The 20,770-nt window shown below is 42.0% G+C and overlaps 1 protein-coding gene across 3 annotated transcripts; it reads right to left on the bottom strand.

Annotated features, from left to right (window-relative positions):
* Positions 1 to 897: 897 nt before the first annotated feature.
* Positions 898 to 19,427, bottom strand: LOC106569799 (WD repeat-containing protein 48). Of its 3 annotated transcripts, none has more exons than XM_014141419.2 (18): positions 19,312 to 19,427; positions 18,195 to 18,335; positions 17,927 to 18,005; positions 16,256 to 16,338; positions 15,597 to 15,726; positions 15,168 to 15,256; positions 14,850 to 14,951; positions 14,401 to 14,625; positions 14,115 to 14,189; positions 13,861 to 13,963; positions 8,746 to 8,951; positions 8,533 to 8,629; positions 8,351 to 8,446; positions 8,054 to 8,165; positions 3,875 to 3,962; positions 3,705 to 3,781; positions 3,210 to 3,408; positions 898 to 2,845 (listed from the first exon to the last, which is right to left on the bottom strand). In XM_014141419.2, exons 1-18 carry the CDS (start codon positions 19,357 to 19,359, stop codon positions 2,750 to 2,752), a joined length of 2,046 nt encoding a protein of 681 aa, XP_013996894.1. In that variant the 5' UTR covers positions 19,360 to 19,427; the 3' UTR covers positions 898 to 2,749. The 3 variants fall into 3 exon arrangements, with proteins under 3 accessions (XP_013996894.1, XP_013996896.1, XP_013996895.1); XM_014141421.2 differs by having other exon boundaries at positions 8,054 to 8,162; XM_014141420.2 differs by having other exon boundaries at positions 17,927 to 18,002.
* Between the last annotated feature and the right edge of the window lie 1,343 nt (positions 19,428 to 20,770).

The raw sequence follows: 20,770 nt of genomic DNA, 5'->3' as shown, positions 1-20,770 counted from the left end.
GTTTTGTTATTGCGTGGTATTAATACGTTAGGATATTAATACGTTATGTTGTAGCAGGATATTAATACGTTATGTTGTAGCAGGGTATTAATACGTTTTGTTATTGCGTGGTATTAATACGTTATGTTGTAGCAGGATATTAATAAGTTTTGTTAATGCGTGGTATTAATACGTTATGTTGTAGCAGGATATTAATACGTTATGTTGTAGCAGGATATTAATGCGTTATGTTGTAGCAGGGTATTAATACGTTATGTTGTAGCAGGGTATTAATACGTTATGTTGTAGCAGGGTATTAATACGTTATGTTGTAGCAGGGTATTAATACGTTATGTTGTAGCAGGGTATTAATACGTTATGTTGTAGCAGGGTATTAATACGTTATGTTGTAGCAGGGTATTAATACGTTATGTTGTAGCAGGGTATTAATACGTTATGATGTAGCAGGATATTAATACGTTTTGTTGTAGCAGGATATTAATACGTTTTGATTCGTAGAGACAATCTGAATGATCGGCTATGAAAAGCCATCTGACATTTACTCTTGAGGTGCTGACTTGTTGCACCCTCGACAACCACTATGATTATTATTATGTGACCATGCTGGTCATCTATGAACATTTGAACATCTTGGCCATGTTCTGTTATAATCTCTACCCGGCACAGCCAGAAGAGGACTGGCCACCCCTCATAGCCTGGTTCCTCTCTAGGCTTCTTCCTACGTTCTGACCTTTCTAGGGAGTTTTTCCCTAGCCAACGTGCTTCTACACCTGCATTGCTTGCTGTTTGGGGTTTTAGGCTGGGTTTCTGTACAGCACTTTGATGTTATTGCATGATATTAATACATTATAAGCAGGAGAATGGTGAAATGTGAGAGACAGTAAACAAATACAATACTTTCAGTCTATTAAAACCATTCAAATTTAATATGCTGTTGAAAGCCCAAAATATACTACATCATCCAACAGTAGTTACAACCAACAGGGGATATAAATATTGTAAGATACGGCATCTTGCTGTCTACACCATAGAAAGTCATTCTATGTCTATGGTGTAGCCCCTGTACTGGAGCTTCCTCTTAACTCATCACCATAGTAATGCATTACTGATACACACCTTTCTTGTGGGGGGGAAAAACAAGTCAATAACAAACTAAAAATAAACACAATTTACTCAAACTAGTCATTTCACTCGTCCCAAGTAAGTGTGCATCCCATCCAATCTATGGTTTTACATTTGGATACGCAGTTAAGTTATATGTATAAACCCTGTAGTTTGAGAATTTTAACTTTTCAAACTAACATTCTAGAACCAATTACTATCTAGCAATATGAAACATTATACAATAGCCCTCTTGGAAGATGTGAATATTGGTTCATGATCATAAAACAAGTCTGTGGGTGGAGATTTCACTTTAAAATGTGTAAACTTTGTCCACCAGATGCAAAATGCACATGCTCAATGTGTGATTTAAGAAATACCTTGTTTGTATCCCGATTGCTTAGACAACTACAAACATACTTGAAAATCTGTAGCCTGGTCCCAGATCATTGTCGACAATGACAGTTATGAGTTGGCTAGACAGCACAAACAGAACCGAGACCAGGCTAGGAAATCTGTCCTTTTGATATCGTGTGCTTTTCTCAGGATTCTGAAGAGAGAAAAAACATTGAATCAAAAACCTTTGATCAAAGTTAATTTCTCTGACTTGTTAAACTGTATAAAAAAATTCAAACATAGCATCCTGAAAAATAAAGAACATGAATTCACATAAAGCATGTTATTTACAAAACAAATAAGGAAAAATAAAAAAATTCAACCCTTCGGGTTGACAGAATTAAGCCATGAACAACAATATAGTCAGGGACGAACATTGATTGGCGTAAATAGTTGTCAGGCTGTCCAGGTATACTGTAGGTAGAGTTAGGGCCAAGAGTTGCTCCTGGTCAAGTCACATGGTAAGGAGGAACTCCAGGTCCTAGAGATAGGAGAATCGGGATGTAGCCTCTCTTTCCCCAGAAGTATACACTTTCATGGATCTAAAAGCATAGGATTGGGGTAAAGCAATGGATGGAAGAAGTGTCCTTCATTGTAAAAACACATGCGAGAAAGTGTGCAAGTGCAGAAGGGTTGAGAACTGGGACTAAGTCATAGTATTGGTGAAGGAAGGAGCAAAGGGCTGTTTCTGGAATGTACAAGAACAAAGCAGCACATATACATGAAGACATACTACCACTGCACCAGACCTATTCCTTTTTACTATGACATCACAAAGCAAAAGGACATTTTTTGTATTTATTTTAAATAACCTACATAGTGCTATATAAAATATTTGATTCCATTATAGCACAGTCTGCAGAAAGAACCGCATTCATCATGAATCTCTAACTAGTCTCCGGGCTTCACCGGTCTGTCCGGTTGAGTTTCCTATGATACGAAGTCACCCACATCCCTCAAATGGCCAGAGGAAACGTCTCCTCAATCGTCTGGGTTGTATTTTATTAATACACAACGTAGCAAAACATTCTGCAACGGCAAATGGGGAAAAAAAAAAAAAGGGTGATTCTTATTGGATAAATTCAGATTCAGTCCATGGTTTCTCCCATATGGTGTCTAATGAATACGACCCTGATAAACATAGTGGGTGATACGCCTACCCTCTCACGGCCAGCCAATCATTGGGGCTGAAGATGGAGGATGGTAGTGTGTGAAGAAACTGTCTCTTTATGCCTTAAATGAGGTGTCTGCCTCACGTAGATTTCTGCCTATAGTGAAGCGTCAAGTCTCCTCCGCTCTTCCAGATAAAATGCTTGACAGTTCGCAGGTCCATGTTTGGGTCCAGGACCTGTGGGAGAACAGAGAAGATCAACCAGGATGTGGATCAGGTGGATATGCATTTCAGTCATCACTGTCATTATTACGCTGTAATATGACTTAACTAAACCAAAATCAGCATCGCGGCAATCTGTAACATGACATGTTATACTAAACCAAAATAACTACAAATAAACATCAAAGAAACCAACTACATTGCCCAAACCACCATCAAAAGTGAAGCTGTCAAGTAGTGGACTTTTTCAAATACTTAAGAATCACAACAGATAACACACTCTCCTTCAACAACTGAGGTCCATAATCTTTACTAACACAGCAAAGATGTTTCATCATTCCTCCCCAAACTACAGAAGGAGTAGAGGGAGGGTTCCCACCTGGTCTTGACACATGAGTTCAATCTTCTCCTCGGCCATGAGGGCCATGTCCTCATCCTTCTCTGTCTCTCCTGGCTTGTCATTGGCTGCCAAGGAGGAAGCAGTGGTCTGGGACTCAGTATCCAGGTTAATGATCTTCTCATAGACGTGTTCCATCACCTTCCTCACCTGCAGCATGTCACTGGCAGACAGACGGTCCCTACACACACACACACACACACACACACACACACACACACACACACACACACACACACACACACACACACACACACACAAAGACAGTGGAATAATGGATGTGTGTCAAGGGAAGTAGGATCTTGATCTCTGACGGGAAACGTCGACAGTGCATTTATATGCAGAGGTCAAATCGTGTGTGTGTATGTGTAGGATTTATTCATGTAAGAACATCAAAGCCGAATATTAATAAAGGGACTTGTGGAATGTAGTGATTTCTCATGAAGAAACCCGAAACTGAGAAACTCAAAATGTTACTTCTTCAGTGTCTTGGCTCCAGAAGAAGAGTGGGGTTGAAGGTAGAACGGGATCTTGTTGAATTTCGGCATGTTCTTCTGGAGGACATAGAAAAAGAGGGCAAAATGTCAATTAAGTGAAGTCTTGAGGCAAGAAGAGTAAAAGCAAGGTTAGACTGAAAAGGTACTTACGTCCACGGTGATGTCTATGACCCACTGTGGGACTGTCTCATTCAGTAACATAGACTCCGTCTCCCCACCCGAGTCCCTACACAACAGTCTGAAACAGGAGACTCAACATTAGAACAGCTGGAGAATTGGAAGAACAGAACAGGGAAGTAAATAAACGTTGCAAACAGGATTGTTTTTTTGTGTGTCCAACTGGTGATGCAACACAAGTAGTGATTCATTCTCAGATTCATTAATGATCACATGCATGATATAGCCTCGACGTAATTTATTTTGCTCCCAAGTTCTCTCTATAATCCCTCAATCAAATGTATTTATATAATAGTAGTGTTATGATATGGGGGGGGGGGGGTCATAGACAAACACACTACCCAGGTTACACTTTTTCACTCCCTTCCTCCAGGGGGGCAGCAGCAATCTTGTCCAAATGCTGAGCCTGGTTGATAAGCACATCAGGTGATCGTCAAATCAAATTTATTTATATAGCCCTTCTTACATCAGCTGATATCTCAAAGTGCTGTACAGAAACCCAGCCTAAAACCCCAAACAGCAAGCAATGCAAGTGTAGAAGCAGTCAGTGTCCCAGCTGGCAGAGCTGCGAGGCCGCTGCCTGGGTTTGGTGGTCGCGAGGCCGCTGCCTGGGTTTGGTGGTCGCGAGGCCGCTGCCTGGGTAAAGACAGAGCTGGCTCTGAACCTACGGTAAATTTGTCGTCTCCCTGGGCACACCTGCATCCAACATGGTCCTCAAACACTGATTTCTCACAAATACACACATTCATTCAGCTTACAGACCATGTAGCTAGGACTAGGACCCCTAGACATAATGAGTCAGGTTACAGACCATGTAGCTAGGACCCCTAGACATAATGAGTCAGGTTACAGACCATGTAGCTAGGACCCCTAGACATAATGAGTCAGGTTACAGACCATGTAGCTAGGACCCCTAGACATAATGAGTCAGGTTACAGACCATGTAGCTAGGACCCCTAGACATAATGAGTCAGGTTACAGACCATGTAGCTAGGACCCCTAGACATAATGAGTCAGGTTACAGACCATGTAGCTAGGACCCCTAGACATAATGAGTCAGGTTACAGACCATGTAGCTAGGACCCCTAGACATAATGAGTCAGGTTACAGACCATGTAGCTAGGACCCTAGACATAATGAGTCAGGTTACAGACCATGTAGCTAGGACCCCTAGACATAATGAGTCAGGTTACAGACCATGTAGCTAGGACCCCTAGACATAATGAGTCAGGTTACAGACCATGTAGCTAGGACCCCTAGACATAATGAGTCAGGTTACAGACCATGTAGCTAGGACCCCTAGACATAATGAGTCAGGTTACAGACCATGTAGCTAGGACCCCTAGACATAATGAGTCAGGTTACAGACCATGTAGCTAGGACCCCTAGACATAATGAGTCAGGTTACAGACCATGTAGCTAGGACCCCTAGACATAATGAGTCAGGTTACAGACCATGTAGCTAGGACCCCTAGACATAATGAGTCAGGTTACAGACCATGTAGCTAGGACCCCTAGACATAATGAGTCAGGTTACAGACCATGTAGCTAGGACCCCTAGACATAATGAGTCAGGTTACAGACCATGTAGCTAGGACCCCTAGACATAATGAGTCAGGTTACAGACCATGTAGCTAGGACCCCTAGACATAATGAGTCAGGTTACAGACCATGTAGCTAGGACCCCTAGACATAATGAGTCAGGTTACAGACCATGTAGCTAGGACCCCTAGACATAATGAGTCAGGTTACAGACCATGTAGCTAGGACCCCTAGACATAATGAGTCAGGTTACAGACCATGTAGCTAGGACCCCTAGACATAATGAGTCAGGTTACAGACCATGTAGCTAGGACCCCTAGACATAATGAGTCAGGTTACAGACCATGTAGCTAGGACCCCTAGACATAATGAGTCAGGTTACAGACCATGTAGCTAGGACCCCTAGACATAATGAGTCAGGTTACAGACCATGTAGCTAGGACCCCTAGACATAATGAGTCAGGTTACAGACCATGTAGCTAGGCCTAAGACCCATAAGACTCAAGACCCATGAGTCAGGGTACAGACTACCATTCCAGTGTTTAATTGCTATATTGTAATTACTTCGCCACCATGGCCTATTTATTGCCTTACCGCTCTTATCCTACCTCATTTGCACATGCTGTATATAGATTTTTCTACTGTATTATTGATTGTATGTTTGTTTATTCCATGTGTAACTCTGTGTTGTTGTATGTGTCGAACTGCTTTTCTTCATCTTGGCCAGGTCGCAGTTGCAAATGAGAACCTGTTCTCAACTAGTCTACCTGGTTAAATAAAGGTGAAATAAAAAAATAAAAACAGACCATTGTCATAACTCTCCTGTGACGATCTGAAGGATCAGGTTACAGTGGGTCCGCTCTACAGCGTGCTCTCTCTTGTAGAGGGGGAGAGCGGGAAGCCGGCTGTTTTATGGTCGGTCATAACATACGCTGCCCCTATGCTCTGTAGTGTTCGAGGTTGGGATGTAAACTGTGGAACACAGAGACCCTTGGTCATCAAAAGTTTGAATAATTAAACAATATTTTTATTGTTGAGAATGTGGGAGTGGTCCGTGGACACTTAAAGGACAGTCATGACGAGTGTGTTTCACTTGGTGATCTCATGAAGGACAGGAAACACATAACTGTATCTCTTAAAGTGTACATTTCCCAGCTGTCAGGTTTACATCTAAATATTGTGAAATGTATGTGATTAAACATGAAACTATTTGTGAAAAGATGTAATGTGATGTTAACCTTCCAAATGAGAATATGGATTTTCATATAAAGCTAAACTAGTCAGTGGCCACACCCCAGAAAACTACAACCACAAAGTATATTGTGAGCAGAGACTCTCTGATGAACTGACCTCCAGCAGACAGACCGGCGATTCCAACAAAGACATACAGGCGTAAATATATACATTGCAATTTATTCTCGAATGAACGGCCATTCATGTGCAAAGGATTTCAATTAATATAATTATCAACTGTGTGTAGTGAATCCATTTTGTCTTTCCTGCTCTCAGTCCCCACTCCTTTGCTTTGTCTACCAAGTCGTCATATCAGCTTTGTCCGCTAGGGACTTTTTCTTTGTATCATGTAGTAACCCAAATATCTACTGTTTGTTTGTTATGTAATTCTGTGTGGTTATTTAGTTAGTTAGTAAATAAATAATTAACGAAATGTGTATATCGCTGATTCATGATTTAGGCTAGGGTTAGTGACGTTCAGTAATGGAACTGATGAAGTAGTAATAATACATTAATGAGAATGACTAATCGATAAAATATGAAAATATCTGAAAAGTTATATTCGGGAAATTGCCACTCTATAAAAACCATTTTTCCGTGGTGCCCGACTTCCTAGTTCATTGACTTCTTGCGGATCATTGGGACGCTAGCGTCCCATCTGGCCAACATCCGGTGAAATTGCAGAGTGCGAAATTCAAATTAAATTACTATAAATATTTAACTTTCATGAAATCACAAATGCAATACATCAAAATAAAGCTTAGCTTGTTGCTAATCCAGCCGCCATGTCTGATTCCAAAAAGGCTTCACGGCGAAAGCAAACCATGCGATTATCTGAGGACAGCGCCCAGCACACAAATGCATAACAAATCATTTTCAACCAGGGAGTTGCGACACGAAAGTCAGAAATAGCGATATAATATATGCCTTACCTTTGAAGATCTTCTTCTGTTGGCACTCCAAAAGGTCCCAGTTACATTACAAATGGTCCTTTTGTTCGATAAAGTCCTTCTTTATATCCATAAAAACTCAGTTTAGCTAGCTAGCATATCCTAGCTTCTGGGCCTGAGTAGCTGGCCGTTTACTTTGGGCACGCTATTCATCCGGACATCAAAATACCACCCCCTATCCCAAAGAAGTTAAAGTTACATGATTAGTTTAATCGCGTAATTAAATTACACAGAGAATTTATTTGATAAAATAACAGTCTTCACATTTAATGATAGTCACAGACACGACACCATGTAGCTCGGCCTAAGACCCCTAGACATAATGAGTCAGGTTACAGACCATGTAGCTAGGCCTAAGACCCCTAGACTTAAGAGTGCAACAATATTAGCAGGCTAGCTATGGGTTTCGTAAAATTGAGATATGTACCGGAACAGAGTCCTCCCTCCTGCCTCTCCGAAGATGACTGGAGTGTGGGGAGGCACCTGGAAGTACCCATTCCCCTTCTGCACCCGCGTCTCCTGCTCCCCATTCACTGCTGCTGGGGTTGGACAAGGTCAAAGGTCACTATATCTCTTTTTTACTGCTCCTATACCATGATGAAATAGTGAGTATATGGACATTTTTTCTGGGCCTAACCCTGCGACATGGGACGTCTAACACTATAGCCGTCTACAGCCATATCTCAGGTTAACACTGTTTTTGACAACAACAAGGCCTGTTTACCATGGTTGACCTCGTTCTCCTCCTCATCCATGGGGTTGATGTGCGTCCTGGGCCAAAACTCTAGCAGGGCCTGAAGTAGCAGTCCACCAAGGTTCACTATACACACAAACATTGCAAAGCTAAAGAAAAAAAAAATGCAGTTTGAAGAAGTTATATTAAAAATGAAAACCTAAAAATCGTACACTTTGGGTCTGATCCATCGGAGCTTGAGAAGCCAGCATCCTTAGCAGACACCCAGGCAGCGAAGCAGTCACTCTCATCCAGCGTGATGGTCAGCATCTATCCAGCATCACACAGGAGAGAGCAACAACGTCAACCAATCTTATCTAGCTAGCTTCACCTATTCAACCACTGAATAAGTATAGTATTACTAAGTTATAAACCTAGAAACCTACCCCTGTCTTGAGGTCGACAGAGAACCAGTTTGGGACGTAGACCTGCTTGAACCTCTTCTTGATTTCTTCATCAAACTCTACTTTCCCCAGGTCCTCTCCCTTACAGGCTTTCAGCACGTCCCAGAATGCAACATTGTTGTTGGTGTCTTTGGTGACGATGTGCCTCTTGTCATTCAGAATGTGACACTGAATTATACTGGCCCCTCCTACAACAGCAAATATGTACAGTAGTTATCGTTTGACCACTCCTAAGACTATACAAGCAGCAAGACTAGGTTTGGCCGGTATTAAGATTTTCATACCACTTCTGTCCCATACATGATATTACCAAATGTGCACACAAGGGGCACTATTGTTTTTATTTTAAATACAGTGCCATTGGAAAGTACTCAGACCCCTTGACATTATCCATATTTTGTTAGGTTCTTATTTTTTCAGAGTAAATAACTCACGGACACTAGAAAAGCTTAACCAAGTTTAATTCTTCCCAAAAGGGTCGTTACAGCTGTATTCAGACAAAACATTTCTCACCATCACAGGTATATACAGAGGCTATATATATCCCTACTTTGGACACTCCTCTCCAATCCTTACATCTTATGGTTCCACAGGAAGAGGATAGTAAACCCTTATTACTCCCTTTAGGGGATCTGACCTGACCTCAACCCCTCCTTCACCTAATCCACAGATGTCCATCTGCTTCCCCTATAGCAATCCTGTGATCTCCTCCTGTCCACCCAGAACATTCCACAGCCACTCTGTCTTTCTACAGATCTCACTCCTTTATATACTATGCGTCTGATCTATGTCTTTAATATCTCAATGTTCAAAATGTAGAATCCAACAGGTTACAGCCTTATTCTGAAACTGATTAAATAGTTTTTCCCCCTCATCAATCTACACACAATATCCCATAATGACAAAGCAAAAACAGGTTTGTAGAAATTTTTGCTAATTTAAAATAAAAAATATATACATTTAAATCACATTTACATAAGTATTCAGACCCTTTACTCAGTACTTTGTTGAAGCACCTTTGGCAGCAATTACAGCCTCGAGTCTTCTTGGGTATGATGATACAAGCTTGGCACACCTGCATTTGGTGTTTCTCCCATTGTTCTCTGCAGATCCTCTCAAGCTCTGTCAGGTTGGATGGGGAGCGTCACTGCACAGCTATTTTCAGGTTTCTCCAGAGACGTTCAGTCGGGTTCAAGTCCGGGCTCTGGCTGGGCCACTCAAGGACATTCAGAGACTTGTCCCGAAGCCACACCTGTATTGTCTTAGCTGTGTGCTTAGGGCCGTTGTCCTGTTGGAAGGTGAACCGTCACCCCATCGGGTTCTTGGTCACCTCCCTGACTAAGGCCATTCTCCCCTGATTGCTCAGTTTGGGCGGGCGGCCAGCTCTAGGAAGAGTCTTGGTGGTTCCAAACTTCTTTCATTTAAGAATGATGGAGGCTGCTGTGTTCTTGGGGACCTTCAATGCTGCAGAAATGTTTTGGTACCCTTCCCCAGATAGATCTGTGCCTCGACACAATCCTGTCTCTGAGCCCTACGGTCAATTCCTTTGACGTCATGGCTTGGTTTTTGCTCTGACATGCACTGTCAACTGTGGGATGTTTATATAGACAGGTGTGTGCCTTTCCAAATAATGTCCAGTCAATTGAATTTACCACAGGTGGACTCCAATTAAGTTGTAAAAACATCTCAAGGATGATCAATGGAAACAGGATGCACCTGAGCTCAATTTCTAGTCTCATAGCAAAGGGTCTGAATACTTACGTAAATAAGGTATTTGTTTATTTTTAATATATTTGCCCAATTTGTTTAGCAAAAATAATACATTTTGCTTTGTCATTATGGGGTTTCGCCTGTAGATTGATGAGGGAAAAATGATAATTTAATCAATTTTAGAATAAGGCTTTAACGTAAATAATTTTTGTAAAGTGTCAAGGAGTCACTGCACTGTGTGTGTGATATATTTAAGCAATAAAGCCCGAGAAGGTGTGATATATGGCCAATATACCGCGGCTAAGGGCTGTTTTTATGTACGACGCAACGCTGAGTGCCTGGACACAGCACTTAGCCGTGGTATATTGACCATACATCAAATCCCCAAGGCGCCTTATTGCTATTATAAACTGGTTACCAAAGTAATTAGTAAAAATAAATGTTTTATCATAGAACAAGTACATTAAGAGTGTCTAGTTTGAGAAACAGACAGCTTCATTAAATAGTACCCGCAAAACACCAGTCTCAACGTCAACAGAGAAGAGGCGACTCCGAGATGCTGGCCTTCTAGGCAGAGTTCCTCTGTCCAGTGTCTGTGCTCTTTTGCCCATCTTAATGTTTTCTTTTTATTGGCCAGTCTGAGATATGGCTTTTTCTTTGCAACTCTGCCTAGAATGCCAGCATCCCGGAGTTGCCTCTTCACTGTTGATGTTGAGACTGGTGTTTTGTGGGTACTATTTAATGAAGCTGCCAGTTGAGGACTTGAGAGGCGTCTGTTTCTCAAACTAGACACTAATGTCCTTGTCCTCTTGCTCAGTTGTGCACCGGGGCCTCCCACTCTTTCTATTCTGGTTAGAGCCAGTTTGCGCTGTTCTGTGAAAGGAGTAGTACACAGCGTTGTACCAGATTTTCAATTTCTTGGCAATTTCTCACATGGAATAACCTACAATTCTTAGAACAAGAATAGACTGACGAGTTTCAGAAGAAAGTTTTTTGTTTCTGGACATTTTGAGCCTGTAATTGAACCCACAAATGCTGATGCTCCAGATACTCAACAAGTCTAAAGAAAGCCAGTTTTATTGCTTCTTTAATCAGCACAACAGTTTTCAGCTGTGCTAACATAATTGTAAAAGGGTTTGATCAATTAGCCTTTTTAAAATGATAAACTTGGATTAGCTAACACAACGTGCCATTGGAACACAGGAGTGATGGTTGCTGATAATGGGCCTCTGTACGCCTGTAGATATTCCATTTAAAAAAAATCTGCTGTTTCCAGCTACAATAGTCATTTACAACATTAACAATGTCTGCACTGTATTTCTGATCAATTTGATGTTATTTTAATGGGATTTTTTTGTTGTTGCATTTCTTTCAAAAACAAGGACATTTCTAATTGACCAAACTTTTGAGCGGTAGTGTGTGTGTGTGTGTGTGTGTGTGTGTGTGTGTGTGTGTGTGTGTGTGTGTGTGTGTGTGTGTGTGTGTGTGTGTGTGTGTGTGTACAGTTGAAGTCGGAAGCTTACATACACTTAGGTTGGAGTCATTAAAACTCGTTTTTCAAACCACTCCACAAATGTATTGTTAGCAAACTATAGTTTTGGCATGTCGGTTAGGACATCTACTTTGTGCATGACACAAGTCATTTTTCCAACAATTGTTTACAGACAGATTATTTCAATTACAATTCACTGTATCACAATTCCAGTGGATCAGAAGATTACATACACTAAGTTGACCGTGCCTTTAAACAGCCTGGAAAGTTCCAGAAAATTACATCATGGCTGTAGAAGCTTCTGATAGGCTAATTGACATAATTTGAGTCAATTGGAGGTGTACCTGTGAATGTATTTCAAGGCCTACATTCAAACTCAGTGCCTCTTTGCTTGACATCATGGGAAAATCTAAAGAAATCAGCCAAGACCTCAGAAAAAATAATTGTGGAGGTCTACAAGTCTGGTTCATCCTTGGGAGCAATTTCCAAACCCCTGAAGGTACCACGTTCATCTGTACAAACAATAGTACGCAAGTATAAACGCCATGGGACCACGCAGCCGTCATACCGCTCAGGAAGGAGACGTGTTCTGTCTCCTAGAGATGAACGTACTTTGGTGCAAAAAGTGCAAATCAACCCCAGAACAACAGCAAAGGACCTTGTGAAGATGCTGGAGGAAACAGGTACAAAAGTATCTATATCCACAGTAAAACGAGTCCTATATCAACGTAACCTGAAAGGCCGCTCAGCAAGGAAGAAGCCACTGCTCCAAAACCGCCATAAAAAAAACAGACTACGGTTTCCAACTGTACATGAGGACAAAGATCGTACTTTTTGGAGAAATGTCCTCTGGTCTGATGAAACAAAAATAGAACCGTTTGGCCATAATGACCAATGTTATGTTTGGAGGGAAAAGGGGGAGGCTTGCAAGCCAAAGAACACCATCCCAACCATGAATCACGGGGGTGGCAGCATCATGTTGTGGGGGTGCTTTGCTGCAGGAGGGACTGGTGCACTTCACAAAATAGATGGCATCATGAGGGAGTAAAATTATGTGGATATATTGAAGCAACATCTCAAGACATCAGTCAGGAAGTTAAAGCTTGGTCGCAAATGGGTCTTCCAAATGAACAATGACCCCAAGCATACTTCCAAAGTTGTGGCAAAATGGCTTAAGGAAAAACAAAGACAAGGTATTGGAGTGGCCATCACAAAGCCCTGACCTCAATCCTATAGACAATTTGTAGGCAGAACTGAAAAAGCGTGTGCGAGCAAGGAGGCCTACAAACCTGACTCAGTTACACCAGCTGTCAGGAGGTATGGGCCAACATTTACCCAACTTATTGTGGGGAGCTTGTGGAAGGTTACCCGAAACATTTGACCCACGTTAAAGTCAATGCTACCAAATACTAATTGAGTGTATGTAAACTTCTGACCCACTGGGAATGTGATGAAAGAAATAAAAGCTGAAATAAATCATTCTCTCTACTATTATTCTGACATTTCAGTTTTAAAATAAAGTGATGATCCTAACTGACCTAAGACAGGGGATTTTTACTAGGATTAAATGTCAGGAATTGTGAAAAACTGAGTTTAAATGTATTTGGCTAAGGAGTATGTCAACTTATATAGACAGACACACACTTCTTTTTTGGGGTATTGAAAATCATACCATCGGTATTTTGAAATACCCTGGTATTCCCTCGCCCAAGCCTAGTTCATGGTTAGAAACTAGGGTCACTTCTGCCTCTCCTCACAACCACTGCATTCAGTAAGAGATAGTTAAAAACAATGAGGATCTATTTGAGTGAGGATATCAATCAGCTTGCACTAAGATTCATGTGAAACTACATCCAGTAAGGTAGATCACTCCACACCCACTAACGTAGCCGTACCTTTGATGACCTGTTCAGGCGTTGTACACAGTGGGGTCAGGGGAGTGATGATGTCATTGTCATAATCCCCAGATGCCCGGAAGTTGTGGATTCCCTTTAGACACTGCAACAAAAACAGAAATTAATTAAGAAATCTTTTTTTTTTCTTTTTTAAAGATAAAGAAAACTGAATTGACCCCAACCCCCGACGAGTAGTAGAAAGCCCTAGAATGATCTCTGAGGGCATCGGAAGACATGGCATACTTATTGTTTACCCATTTGTTAACAGATGACTTGGTGGTGGAGACCCAGATAACAGGAGGAGGGTCAGCTGTCCTGTCCAGTTCCATCTGAGGAGGAGAGGGATAGTTAACCTGGGTCTGACAGGGGCTAACACATACACACGGTAGAGCATGGTGCTTGCAACACAAGGATACTGGGTTCGATTCCCGGGACCACCCGTATGTAGAAATGTACGCACGACTGTAAGTCACTTTGGATTAATTAAAGCATCTTCTAAATGGCAGATATAATTAACAACAACCAGTCCCATGCCCTTACCTTCAGTACAGGGGCCTTCTCCTCACAGATGAGTACTCTGATATCAGGGTTCCTCAGGTCGGTGCAGAAGACCTTCTTGTCTCTGCCTCCAGAGTAGATGTGTGTGAAGGCTTCGTTCACCTGCAGGGCCCACACTCCCTCGTCGTGGACCCGATACGTAGCAATACATCTCTGCTGCCCCAGAGACCACAACCTGATGGTCCCATCTGAGCTGCCTGATAGACACTGGGACCCACAGAGAGAGGAGAGTTAGACTGATGGACAACCAAACAGAAAGGGTTCATGTAAGAGAGGGTCAGATACAATGTAGCAAAAATGTAGAGACGGAAAAGGAAAATACTCATTATTTTCGGACCAAGATCTGGTAGAACCTCTTACGTTTCACTTCGGTTTTTTTATAAGCATTTTCTGAACATGTATTATCTGTGCTGATTTGAGATATACCTTACCTGTGTGCCGTCCCTGTTCAGCAACAGTGACTTGACGTTGTCGGAGTGGCCTTTCAGCTTCATCAGCTTAGCACACGTCCTAGGGTCCCATACTCTCAGGACCTGATGAAACGTCAACAGATTGAAGAGACAACAACCTTTAAAACCCAACAACAACTGTCTACAAATATGCAATACAACGTGTGCATTGAAAATAAAGGTGACCTTTCAAAAGGCACTGCCTTAAAAACTGTAGACATAAAATAAAATTGTATTAATTTAAATAAAACATGAACTTTAACCTGGCAAAAAAAAGTGACTAAAATGTTGCCCTCTAACCTTTTCAGTGGAGCCAGACACGATGACTGTCCCCATCTGGTTCATAGCCAAGCTGTAGATGGAGTCTTTGTTCCCACTGAGGGACGACGCTGTCACACACACACACACACACAACGGGTAGATTCCAACAGTCAGCGCACAGGTTTGTGTTTGTAAAAACATTATTTTAAGGGCACGTACTGCATCGCAAAATAAAAGGCTTTGCGGTATAAAAGCTTGATTTCTGCCTCAACAAATACCTGTTCTCCAGACACAAATAAAGTCTAGTCCTGGACCAAAAACGTCTTTCAATGGCGAATTTTCATTGAGAATGCTATTTAGTCCTGGACTAGGCTTCATCTGCGTCTACGAAACCGGCCTGTGGAGATGTTTTTAAACTCAATGGGACTCAACTTCTAAATATTGTAGAAATCAATAAAATAAATTTACTGGTGACAGTGTTGTTGGAGGCAGTCAGTGCTGTTAGTGTGTTGACATCCCACAGGAAGATCTGTCTGTCTAGCCCTGCTGACGCCACCAGCTCCTTGTCTTTAGCATATGCCAATGCCTTCACATAGTCCTGCCAGGGGGAAATACAACATCACTTTGTGGCCTTCACACAGTCCTGCCAGGGGGAAATACAACATCACTTTGTGGTCTTCACATAGTCCTGCCAGGGGGAAATACAACATCACTTTGTGGCCTTCACACAGTCCTGCCAGGGGGAAATACAACATCACTTTGTGGTCTTCACATAGTCCTGCCAGGGGGAAATACAACATCACTTTGTGGCCTTCACACAGTCCTGCCAGGGGGAAATACAACATCACTTTGTGGCCTTCACACAGTCCTGCCAGGGGGAAATACAACATCACTTTGTGGTCTTCACATAGTCCTGCCAGGGGGAAATACAACATCACTTTGTGGTCTTCACATAGTCCTGCCAGGGGGAAATACAACATCACTTTGTCCTTCTTCTTTCAAATAGGAAAGCTCCATTATACTGTTTAAAAATATGCACAATTCCACAGCAGAACAGTATCCTGTAAATAGACATATTTCTGAACCACAAAAGCCCAAATATTGAGTGTAAAAAAAAGAAGAAGCACCTTGTGAGTCCGTAACGTTGACATGCAGAATCCTTTCTGTGCGTTCCACACTTTCACTGTGGTGTCTGATGAAGCAGATATCACTTGAAGAAAGAATAAAAAATAAAAAAAGTGAATTATAAAAACAGAATGTTTCTAATACATTAGGCTACTGATAATGATAGAATGACTGTCGTAGTTTGGGATGTTGCTACAAGCTATGCGGTGTTCAATACTGTTACAGACTTTGGGTTTTTCTATTTCTATTTTAAGGTTGGACGTTAGCACGTGGGGCACACCGATTGGTGCCACCTCGTTAGTCAGTATGTGATATTTAAGAGTGGCTGGCCCAGTGCTCCGGTGCTCTTAAGAGATGTGAAGGGTTAGCACCTTTAGTTTGCGCTCCATATTCGATTTTTTTATTTTATTAAAAAACGTTATTTTATCTGATCTTAACTGGTTTCATTTTGCTCCACCTTTTGGTTTTCTTCCTGTCTTTAAGTTTGGGGTAGGTTTTTATTTTATTTGCCTCTTTGGCAAATTTAGTGGGCTCATGATGGGTGTATTAGGTCCCAGTTGTTGTTGCTAGGCAACTTTCAGTAGTCACCACGAGTGTCTTCATAACCCCGACCAAGTCAGTGGCCTTGTGGTTAGTGTCCGCCCAGAAATCGGAAGGTTGGGAGTTCAATCCCTGGCTGAGGCATACCAAAGACCGTAAAATTGGGACCAAGTCTAGGACCAAAAGGCTCCTCAACAGCTTCTACCCCCAAGCCATAAGACTGCTGAACAATTAATAAAATCGCCACCGGACAATTTACATTGACCCCTCCCTTTTGTACACTACTGCTACTCGCTGTTTATTATCTACGCATAGTCACTTCACCCCCACCTACATGTACAAATTACCTCAACTAATCTGTACCCCCACACACTGACTCGGTACCGGTGCCCCCTGTATATAACCTCGTTATTATTATTTTAGTATACTTGGTAAATATTTTCTTAAATCTTCTTGAACTGCACTGTTGGTTAAGGGCTTGTAAGTAAGCATTTCACGGTAAAGTCTACACTTTTTGTATTCGGTGCATGTGACTAATAAAGTTTGATTTGATGCGTCTCTGTTTGGCACTCAGCATTAAGGAGATAGATGGGGGGGTAAGATAGATGGGGGGGTAAGGCCCTGCGAAAGACTAGCGTCCTGTTCAGGGGGTGTACTTGTACATTAAGCTGCTTCACGCTACAGAAACAGGAGATAGGCTTCTGCTCCTATGAGCTGTTCTGGTTCACTCTACAGAAACAGGAGATAGGCTTCTGCTCCTATGAGCTGTTCTGGTTCACTCTACAGAAACAGGAGATAGGCTTCTGCTCCTATGAGCTGTTCTGGTTCACTCTACAGAAACAGGAGATAGGCTTCTGCTCCTATGAGCTGTTCTGGTTCACTCTACAGAAACAGGAGATAGGCTTCTGCTCCTATGAGCTGTTCTGGTTCACTCTACAGAAACAGGAGATAGGCTTCTGCTCCTATGAGCTGTTCTGGTTCACTCTACAGAAACAGGAGATAGGCTCCTGCTCGCTCATGCAGGCTACCTATTTACTTAGAACCCCACCTGTTTTGGTTGTTAGTGTGTTAGTTCCCCCTTCTGTTTGAGTGACAATTTTTGGTTTCTTGCTGGGGAACATAACAATACTCACATGTCTTTCCATTGCAACAGAGGACGATGTCATTGACCCAGTCTGTATGGTGCTCCATGGAAGCGATGTAAGAGTCCTGCTATGGTAAAATAACATTCACTAAACATAAGTGGTGACATGGCTGGTTTCCCAAACACAGATTAAGCCTAATCGTGGTCTTAAAACACATTCGATGGAGATTTTTCAGGAAACCAGCTCACAAAGAGTTAGGATGGGGATATGCTAATATTAGGATTTATCAAAGGATGACTGGGACACAATACAGTACCTTGTGCTGGTTGACACTCCATATCCTGATGATAGAGTCTCTTCCAGCCGTGAAGAGCCGGTTCAGTGCAGGGTCCAGCTGAAGAGCATTCACCCCATTGCGATTGTACTTCTCCACCTCGTCTCTTATCACATAAGATACCTGCAAATAATGTTGGAGGTTCAATAATAGCCTGAACACACCCCTGCTATAGCATTGGCGCATGCGTGACTAACGCTTTGGCCAAAAGTTTTTAATTTGACCTTTATTTAACCAGGTAGGCCAGTTGAGAACAAGTTTCTCATTTTCAACTGCGACCTGGGCAAGATAAAGCAAAGCAGTGCGACACAAACAACCACAAAGAGTTACACATAAACAAACGTACAGTCAATAACACAATAGAAACATCTATATACAGTGTGTTTATAAGTTGGCTGAGGCTCCATGACTACATTACATTCACTTATGCATTACATCAACTTATCCAGCTAGTTCATCGAGGATCAGTCCGCATCATTAGCTAGCTTGTAAGCTACAGGCTAACGTTTCAAGATCCTAGCTAACGTTAGCTAGCTAACACAGCTTTTTTAATTACCTTTATTTTGTTAGGCAAGTCAGTTAAGAACACAATTTTATTTACAATGATGGCCTACACCGGCCAAACTCAGACGACGCTGGGCCAATTGTGCGCCGCCCTATGGGACTCCCAATCACGGCCGGTTGTGATAGTCTGGATTCGAACTAGGTTGTCTGTAGTGACGCCTCTAGCTGAGATGCAGTGCCGTAGACCACTGCGCCACTTGGGAGCCAGCTAACATGTTAGAATCGCAATTATCAATTCAATGACAATTTACACATACCCCAAGAAATGCAACAATGATTACATAAAATTGTCGCACAACTCAAGTTCATTATGTTACTTTGTTCGAGCAAATCATGCTTCAAATCGTGTGTTTAGCATGTTAGCTAACTAGCATGTACGTTAACTAGCTTGAGATGAGTCAACAGTAACGAGATACGCATTCTTGGATTGCAATTTGCATCGTCTTTCCAAGATTAGTGGTGCACATTGTCACACTATTTGGAATAGTGTGCATTTTCATGTATACAGAGTTGTATTACAGAAATATCAATTGACCTGTACTTTCCTTCGCCCAGCGGCATTCTGTCTGTGGTGGGCCGCCATCTTACATGTTGACAGTCAACCCTCACACGTCACATCCGAGAAGAAACACCATGCACAGATAGAATAATGACACTGATATTTTAACGGATGTAAAAATGTGAAGCATCCGCTTGGCGTTTCCAATCACAAGTAACTATGGCCGGCAGTGGGAGAAGATGGAACGAGATGGATTTTGACCGACATTATGCACATTTTCTCATCGATGAATAATTTGATCTCAATAAAGTTTTATGTATTTAAAACTAGAATATTTTATGAACAGAGTGGACAAAGTTTTGTAGACTTTGCCAAAGTTTTAAAACATAGCATTGTTTAGGAGTGCAAAGGTGAATTTAGGTAGTGCACACGGGCACTTCACAGAGTAGGCGTTGACCAACTGAAACATGCAAATATTTTCTAGAACGTGCCAATAGGATCTTGGTAGCTTGTGCTAGACTCTGCCCACCTCCTTTGCTTGTTCTGCCCACTATGACTCATTTGTTTCTATCGGAAACGACAAGCAGTGATCTATCTTGGATTAGTTATAAAAATCTTTGCTACACGTTCTTCTTCGTCGATGAGGTCTAACGGCGGTTGGCATCCAATAAATGTTGCATTAGCCACCTACTAGACTGGAGTATAACACCCTTATACTTTGCGCGAAAATAATAATAAACAAATACCCTACCATCTAACTCTACACTCACTAAAAACCCACCACCCTACTCCACTATTTAAATCTATTTAGTCCTACCTCAGGACTGAAAGGATGGGACAACACAACTTAACACACCCTGTAACTCTTCTGACGTCAAGTCTCGCACACCCAAAAACCTCTATGCAGCTGCCACCACCACCTCATTTTTCTGTGGCTTACGTTCCATCCCTGCAGTACAGTTGATAACCATTGCTTTAAATGCTAAAAAAAAAATCCTATCTTTCTGAAACATATATCACTCGTGGTTTATCCCTCTGTACTGCTACAGATCTTCTAGTCACACCACTCCTCTCAGGATCCCTCCCCCTTGACCCATCTTCCTCTACTTTCTTCACTGCCTCAGCATATGAGAACTTCTGCACTACTCTAACCCTGGAAACCCCAACCTGCCTCTCTCACATGGGACATTTCTGATCCCCAGCCCCATGGGCACCCCTACAATTAACACATACCACTACTTTCCCCAATGCTACACATTCCTTTGTCTCATGCCCTTCTGCACACTTCTCACACCTAGGAACCTCCCTCCTACACACTGCTGCCACATGCCCAAAAGCTTGACACCTGTAACAACGTAATGTATTCGGAACAAAAGCTCATATGGGATAACTTATATATCCTAACATCACTTTGTCGGGCAAAGACTCAACATCAAAACTTAAAAGGACAGAAAATGACTCTTCTGTTTCACCACTCTCGCCACCCTGTCTGTGT

The sequence above is a fragment of the Salmo salar genome, chromosome ssa14 (genome assembly GCF_905237065.1).
Source record: "Salmo salar chromosome ssa14, Ssal_v3.1, whole genome shotgun sequence".
Classification (NCBI taxonomy): Eukaryota; Metazoa; Chordata; class Actinopteri; order Salmoniformes; family Salmonidae; genus Salmo; species Salmo salar.
This window is presented reverse-complemented; position numbering and strand designations above follow the sequence as displayed.

Excerpts from the sequence above, each read along its gene's own strand:
- LOC106569799 (XM_014141419.2), bottom strand. The coding sequence starts at position 19,359 with ATGGCGGCCCACCACAGACAGAATGCCGCTGGGCGAAGGAAAGTACAG. Across the intron at positions 8,952-13,860 it reads GCCTGAACAGGTCATCAAAG|GAGGGGCCAGTATAATTCAG; the intron begins GTACGGCTACGT and ends TTGCTGTTGTAG. Across the intron at positions 3,963-8,053 it reads GGAGGGAGGACTCTGTTCCG|ACTGTTGTGTAGGGACTCGG; the intron begins GTACATATCTCA and ends CTCCTGTTTCAG.